This window comes from Tupaia chinensis, unplaced genomic scaffold, assembly GCF_000334495.1.
Source record: "Tupaia chinensis unplaced genomic scaffold, TupChi_1.0 Scaffold000403_1, whole genome shotgun sequence".
NCBI classification, from domain to species: Eukaryota; Metazoa; Chordata; class Mammalia; order Scandentia; family Tupaiidae; genus Tupaia; species Tupaia belangeri.
Window position 1 is genome coordinate 768,094 of NW_006159905.1, and position 7,031 is coordinate 775,124.

A 7,031-nucleotide genomic window follows, 5' to 3' on the forward strand; every position below is an offset into this window, starting at 1 on the left:
TTTTTAGATTTTTGTTTGCCGTAGGGCATGTGTGCTCACTAGAGACAGAGAGGGAAGAAGAAATAACCCCCTGGAGGATGGCTACACCACGATCCCTCCTCCTCCATTTTCTTGGGACTTTTTAGACACACATGCACATGCACGCAGCGTCTTTTGGGCCACCAGGTTCGGGACTCAGACCACAGAATTGGTGGTCAGGCATCCAGTGCCTTAACCACCATGCCACCTGCTGGCCTGGTGACAGTGTTTTGAGAGAAGAGAGAAATGGTTGGAGCAACAAACAGGGTTTTCTGTGCGTTTCTGATCTTTGTTTTCCTTTTGTTTCTGAAAGTTTTCCTTGAGCAGCAAGATTACTGTGAAGGTGGGCGGGAACAGCAAAGGCACCTTGAAGGTGAGGCGCAGGCGGGGCGGGGCACGGGGGACAGTCCTGAGTGGGAGGCCTGGAGGCAGGGCCCTTGGCCTGGGTGAGGAGGACCACCCCTCAGGGTTGGGGTCCTGAGCTTCTGCGCCCACGTTCTCCCCTCGCTCTGGGCTCCCCATGTCTGGTCCCCTGTGTTTCCTTTGCGTCAGTGGTGAGCCATGGCACCTCAGACACCATGTCCCAAACCCTTTCTCCTGTGCCCTTTGACTGACTTCCGGGAGCGCCTTCCACCCATAGCCCAGCACCGCTCCTGGGGTGTCTTAGCGGCCCCCTTCTGCCCCCTCCTGTGGCCCCAGTAGCTCCTCTCTCCCCTGCTGTGCAGGCCCTTAGTCACCTGTGTCCTGGGTTCTGTGCTAAGACAGTCTTGGGGCATTTCCCCTCCTCCCACCTCGCCCCTTGGAGCTGTCATCCACACGCCAGCAGGGCGACCTTTCAGGAACACCCCTCAGATTGAAGAACACCCAGGTCCCCCACAGTGTTTACAGGGCTGGACCCTGTCCGCCTCTCACCCAACAGCCCCGCCCGTCTACACAGCCGTCCTGCCCTGAGTGCCTCCCCTGCGTCTCGTCCCTCAGGACGAGCCCTTTCTCCTCTTTACGCCTCAGCCAGGAGCCTCCCTGCATGCCCCATGCCAGCCTCGTCCGTGCCCTGGCTGGAGAGCTGGCCTCCGGGCGGGCCCTGCTCCTCCCTGCCTCGCCGTCTCGCCAGCACCTAGTGCCCCTCCCCTCCCCGGCCTGCCTGTGAGGGGCTGAGGAGCTGGAGGGGCACGCCCTCGGGAACGGCCCTGCAGAGGGCATGGCTCCAAGTGCGCGTGTCCTCTCCTTGTTCCCTGCCGAGCCAGGTCCTTCGCACCTACAACGTGCTGGACATGAAGAACACAACCTGCCAGGACCTTCAGATCGAAGTGACAGTCCAGGGCCACGTGGAGTACACCAGTGAGGATGGGGTCGGGAGGCCTGGGCCAGCGGGCTGGTGCGGGCAGCCACACCGCCGGCCCGGCCCGCCTCACAACGCCTGTCTGTGCAGTGGAGGCCAACGAGGACTACGAGGACTACGAGGACGAGGAGAATCCGGCAGGGGACGACCCAGGTGCCCACGCACAGCCTGTGACGCGCCTGCAGCTGTTTGAGGGCCGGAGGAACCGCCGCCGGAGGGACGCTCCCAAGGTGGCAGAGGAGCCGGAGTCCAGAGTACAGTACACCGTGTGCATCTGGTGGGTGCCGGGCACTGCGCTGGGCCACGGGATGGGGGCAGGACCCAGGCTGGGGCTACACCGTGTGCATCTGGTGGGTGTGTCGGGTCAGCTCTGGGCCACGGATGGGGGTCAGGACCCAGGCTGGGGCTACACCGTGTGCATCTGGTGAGCATGTCAGGTCAGCTCTGGGCCACGGGGTGGGGGCAGGACCCAGGCCGGGGTGGGCGTCTGGGCCCAGTGCAGGCGGAACCTGGACGGCCGCGTATCTCCTCGCAGGCGGAATGGCAAGGTGGGGCTGTCTGGGATGGCCATTGCAGACATCACCCTCCTGAGTGGATTCCACGCCCTGCGGGCTGACCTGGAAAAGGTGCGGGCAGCCTCCCAGCACGGCTCTCCTGTGCCCGGTACTGGGCCCTGTCATGCTCAGGGCCAGGGCCACCCACCTGTGACCGTCTCTCCCTCCCCACAGCTGACCTCGCTCTCCGACCGTTACGTGAGTCACTTCGAGACTGAGGGGCCCCATGTCCTGCTTTACTTCGACTCGGTGAGTGGGAGCGGGCACCGGGTCTCTCAGTACGTGAAGGGGTCCTCAGGGGACAGCCGTGTCCATGGCCAGTGCTCCTGAGGACTTGTGACGCGAGCAGGGAGACGGGACACGAGTGGGACCCATGTGAGCCACTGCAGAATTAGGGGGAGACCTCCAGGGAGGCGCCACCCGCAGGGCCGCAGGGACTGGGGCCAGTCAGCAGGGGGCACCCGAAGGCTGGAGCTGAGCCGTGTGGGAAGTGGCTGTCCGTCAGAGCGGCTGCCTTTGTTTGGCTTTTGCTACTGAGCTTCCTAGTTTCCTTTCTTTTCTTTTCCCTTTCTTTCTTTCTTCATATTGCAGTGGATTTTCTTTGAAAAAGTGATGGTGGCTGTAGATAGTAGTTGTAGTTGTCTCTTCATGAGCTCGTTTGGCTAAAATGGAGAGTTCTCGAGCCTCCCATAGTCATCAAAAATACTTTCTGAACATTTGTTCTCACCCTGGGAGAAATGTGAGAAAGACGTGGTAGCCATCATTAGCCGGGTGTTGGGGGCCAGGGAGGCCCCTGCCCAATTTGTTTTAATCGCCAGCGGGCTAGGGTAAGGGAGGGAGAGGCCTCCCCGCCGTGGGGTGCGATCACACCATAATCCTTTTCCTTCCATTTCGCCATCCCGTCAGAGGGGCCACACTAGCTTGAGAAGCCAGGTAGACGAGTCCGGGTTGAACGCGGTGCAGACTGTGGAGCCAGGGAGTCGGCCACGGGGTAGCCCGGTTTAGCAGGGAAATCGGCAGGGCCCTGGGCCGGGTGGTCCCGCGCGCGTATGAGGAGGGGTCGGCCCAGGATAGGTGGAGTGCGCGTTAGGTTAGGAAGAAGGCTCAGCCGTGTCGGCCAGGAAGACCGAGCTGTCAGGGCTGCAGGGGGGCGGGCAGAGTGCACTGCAGACCTTGCGAGTCCTGCCAGGATCCTCATGCAAGGATGGGGCTGAAAGCTCTGTTTGGGCGACATCAGCCCAGATAGGTTCGGTGGAAGCCCCTCACTGAGACCCCTACCAGAAGGCACAGAGGCCAGAAAGGAAGAGACATCTGGGGCCTGTGCTCCTAGGAGGAAAGGGGGTATAGGAAACACCAGGATCGATACGAGGGGTGTCCCAGTAGCTGACCCTTAGCCTGGGGAGCTTCCCAGAGAACATGCTTGTGACGTGACACTCTGCAGAGGGCCCAGGGCAGCAAACACTGGAACACGGTTACCAGGTTACCAAGGTTACTAGCCAGTGGAGTCATCGGAGACCTTGGGGAACAGTGTTTAGACTTCTGGGAAAATGTGAAGGACCCTGGAGATAGGCCAGCAGGACCCGTTGTAGCCATCCTGGTCTGCAGCTTTGCTGATACCGCAAGTACCTGCATCTGCGTGATCTCAGAGACCGGAGGTTTATTGGGCTCATGGTTTGGGAGGCTGAGGTCCACGAGCATGGTGTGGCCGCTGCGCACCACATCATAGCCGGGGCAAGAGCCTGTGCAGAGCCAAACGTGTCTGTCTGTCTGTCTGTCTCCCTCTCCTTGTAGCCCATCAGTGTTGAGGCGGGGGCCCCCATCTGATAGCCTCTCTGATCCTAATGACCTCTCCGAGGCCCTGCACCTTAGTTCCATAATTGACTACAGTCACAGCAGCTCCTCAGTTTTGTTTCTGTTTTTAATTGCCAGAGGGTGAGTGTGAGAGCCAGAAACACCTCCGCTCCCACAGTGCAATGTGGTCCCACCATAGCCCTCTTTCTTTCATTTCTCCGTCCCATCAGAATTTCGGGCACGCACCCACGCACGTCTGGTGTGTTTTCCAAGCTGCCTGGGTCAGGACTTGAACCTTGGGCAGCCATATGAGATCTGGCTTCCAAAGCACAGCACTTAAGCACTGCACTGTGGGGCCAGCCCAGCCAAATTTTGACACATGAATTTTAAGGGGATATACTCAAACCACAGCAGAAACCTAACAGAAACAGGTCAAGGAAATGCAGCCCAGCGGCCTGCAGGCCCCAAGAGGTGGGTCTTGATGCCTCCCCCTCTCCAGGTGCCCACCTCCCGGGAGTGTGTGGGCTTTGGAGCGGTGCAGGAGGTGGCCGTGGGGCTGGTGCAGCCGGCCACTGCAGCCCTGTATGACTACTACAACCCCGGTGAGCCCGCGGGTGCCCTGGCCTTCGGGGGCGGTTGGGGGTAGGCGCCCCCTATGGGTATCAGGAGCGGGGGGGCCGCGGAGGTGCCCGGGGCCCGGGGAGGCAGAGCGGAGGGGCAGGCACCCTGACTTGTCTCTCTGCCTTCCTCCAGAGCACAAATGCTCTGTGTTTTACGGAGCGCCGAGCAAGAGCAAGCTCTTGGCCACCTTGTGCTCTGACGATGTCTGCCAGTGTGCTGAGGGTGAGGCTCCCGCCTGGGCGGGGCAGGACCACGGGCCGTGGGGCCTGCACACTGGCTCACCTCGGCCCCATCTCCAGGGAAGTGCCCTCGCCAGCGCCGCGCCCTGGAGCGGGGGCTGCTGGACGAGGACGGCTACAGGATGAAGTTTGCCTGCTACTACCCCCGCGTGGAGTACGGTCAGTGCCCGGCTCGGGCTGCCCTCCCTCAGGGACCAGCACTGTGGCCTCCCCTTGTGCACCTGCTCCTCTCTGCTCCCCCTGGCAGGGAGGGCCAGAGCAACGGGCCTTCCCTGCTGGGTGACCCTGGCCTCCCCTCCACCCACCCCCTTAGGCTTCCGGGTTAGGGTCCTCCGAGAAGACGGCAGAGCTGCCTTCCGCCTCTTTGAGACCAAGATCACCCAAGTCCTGCACTTCAGTACGCAGGGAACTGGGGCCGGGCTGGGCCGGGGCAGGGGGCGCAGCCCTGGGGGACGCGGCCTGGGCTGGGGTCTGGCTGTGTGAGTAGTGCGAGTTCAGACACGCTCGTGCACAAACTCCTTCCACCTGCCCAGCCGGGGACAGGGGCAGCTCCGTCAGAGAGGGCAGGGTTAAATGGAGGACCTCGGCAGAGCCTCCCCGCCCCCACCCTGATGACTCCCGTGCTGTCCCTTCAGCCAAGGATGCCAAGGCCGCTGCTCAGCAGACTCGCAACTTCCTGGTTCGAGCCTCCTGCCGCCTTCGCTTGGAACCTGGCAAAGAATACTTGATCATGGGTCTGGATGGGGCCACCCATGACCTCAAGGGAGAGTGAGTCCCTGGCCTCAGTCTCTTGCTGTCTTCATGCCTGTGACCTTCCTTGGGGAACAGACGCCCACCTCGGCCCCGCCCCCCAGCAGCCAGTCCTCACAGCCTCCCGTCCTTCTGACCCCTGCAGCCCCCAGTACCTGCTGGACTCCAACACCTGGATCGAGGAGATGCCGTCTGAAGCCCTGTGCCGGAGCACCCGCCAGCGGGCGGCCTGCGCCCAGCTGGACGACTTCCTCCAGGAGTACGGCACCCAGGGGTGCCAGGTGTAGGCCTGCCCCCCCAGGGGAGCCGAACTGGGGAAGGGCAGGCCCGAGCGCAGCCCAGGGCAAGGGCAGGGCTAATAAAGGCCTTTGGCAGCAAAGTGTCGCGTGTGTCTTTAGGACTGAGAGCGAGCTCCTACTGCCCGTTCTCGGTTCCGGGGGGCCGGGCCAGGTTACGTGATGTCAGTCCCTCGGAGCTTGGACACCCCTCGAGCGTCCAGCTCCGCCTGAACCCCTCGTCCATCAGAGGACCGCCCCAAGCACAGCTGTGGCCCTACCGCCTGTACCCCACCCTGTGGATCAGAGTCTATATTGGCCTCCTTTGGTATCTTCCAAGGCATTCCATGGCCTGGGTCTCTGGTCACCGTGGCTTCAGACCGGGCTTGTGCCCAGGGGGCCTTTCGGCTCCTTTATCTTCTGAACTGCCGGCCAGCCGTCACCCACGCGTCCTTGAGCACTCCGCAGCTCTGGGATGCGTCTTTCCGCCGAGTCCTGACTGGCCGCTGACGCTCGAGCCTGTTATCGGTGGCCTTAGGTAACTGGCCCGTTGCGTAATCCTTAGGTTCGATGACTTCATCAGCTACTGATCTGATCCAAGTCGAAAGGCTGACGTTGGTGTGTTCAGTAACGCTCGGAAGTAACTTTTCTCCTGGGGTCAGCTGCCCCCACCCTTCCATTTAGTCATATCCTGGGGTCTTCGCCGGTGACCCAGAAATCCATCCAGAGATTACACTGAGAGTTCTGATGGAAACGCATGCCCACTCTGCCACTCGGCAGAAATTCATGGACCTCGGGACCAGCAGTTGGCATGATGGCTTTGTTGCTGGACCCATGTAGTCAACTGCAGTTCGAGTCCTGGCTCTGGTGGCTTAAACTCACGCCAGGCACATGTGCGTGCATGCCCAAGATCCCGAGAGGAGAAGGGATTGCAGCATGGCCATCCCCCCTGGGGTGTGATTTCTCGCTTTCTATCTCTCTGTCTCTGTCTGTCTGGCGAGCACATGCGCCCTATAGCAAAAACCTCTCAAAAAACCTCTCCAAAAAAAAAAGGATGGCTCTCTCACTCCATGCCAGGACTGCCAGGTGCCAGATCACCCAGTCCTGGGGCTCACTTGCAGGAGATAGAGGATGTGTAAGGAGGGGTGTCAGGGAGCTGCCTGGTCTGTGGGGCATCTAGCCCAGTCAAAGGAGTGCCAGAAGGGGTTCAGGGAGCTTCCTGGGGGACATGGCATCTTAGGTTGGGGTCTAGAGGCCGAGGAGTCAGGCAAAGAGCCGGGGGAGAGGAGTGTGCTTGAGGCAGAGGGAAATGCAAAGGCCAGAGGCTGGGGTGAAGGGCCGAGGGCGGGTCAGAGCACGTTTGGAGGCACTGCGTGTAATTCATGTTTGCAGTTGGGCTGAGCGGTGGGGTGGGAGAGGTAGGGACGGTGAGGCCAACGGTGAG

At 61.3% G+C, this 7,031-nt stretch overlaps 1 protein-coding gene across 1 annotated transcript in view; it reads left to right on the forward strand.

The window, feature by feature from the left end:
• The window catches only part of LOC102483263 (complement C4-A), a 24,258-nt gene extending 18,567 nt beyond the window's left edge, over positions 1-5,691 (forward strand). The window contains 11 exon segments of the mRNA XM_006154307.1: positions 332-391; positions 1,263-1,356; positions 1,448-1,634; positions 1,893-1,983; positions 2,086-2,160; positions 4,202-4,304; positions 4,456-4,545; positions 4,623-4,721; positions 4,876-4,959; positions 5,198-5,330; positions 5,458-5,691. Coding sequence (XP_006154369.1) covers positions 332-391; positions 1,263-1,356; positions 1,448-1,634; positions 1,893-1,983; positions 2,086-2,160; positions 4,202-4,304; positions 4,456-4,545; positions 4,623-4,721; positions 4,876-4,959; positions 5,198-5,330; positions 5,458-5,599 — 1,158 coding nt within the window. The 3' untranslated portion in view covers positions 5,600-5,691.
• Positions 5,692-7,031: the final 1,340 nt, after the last annotated feature.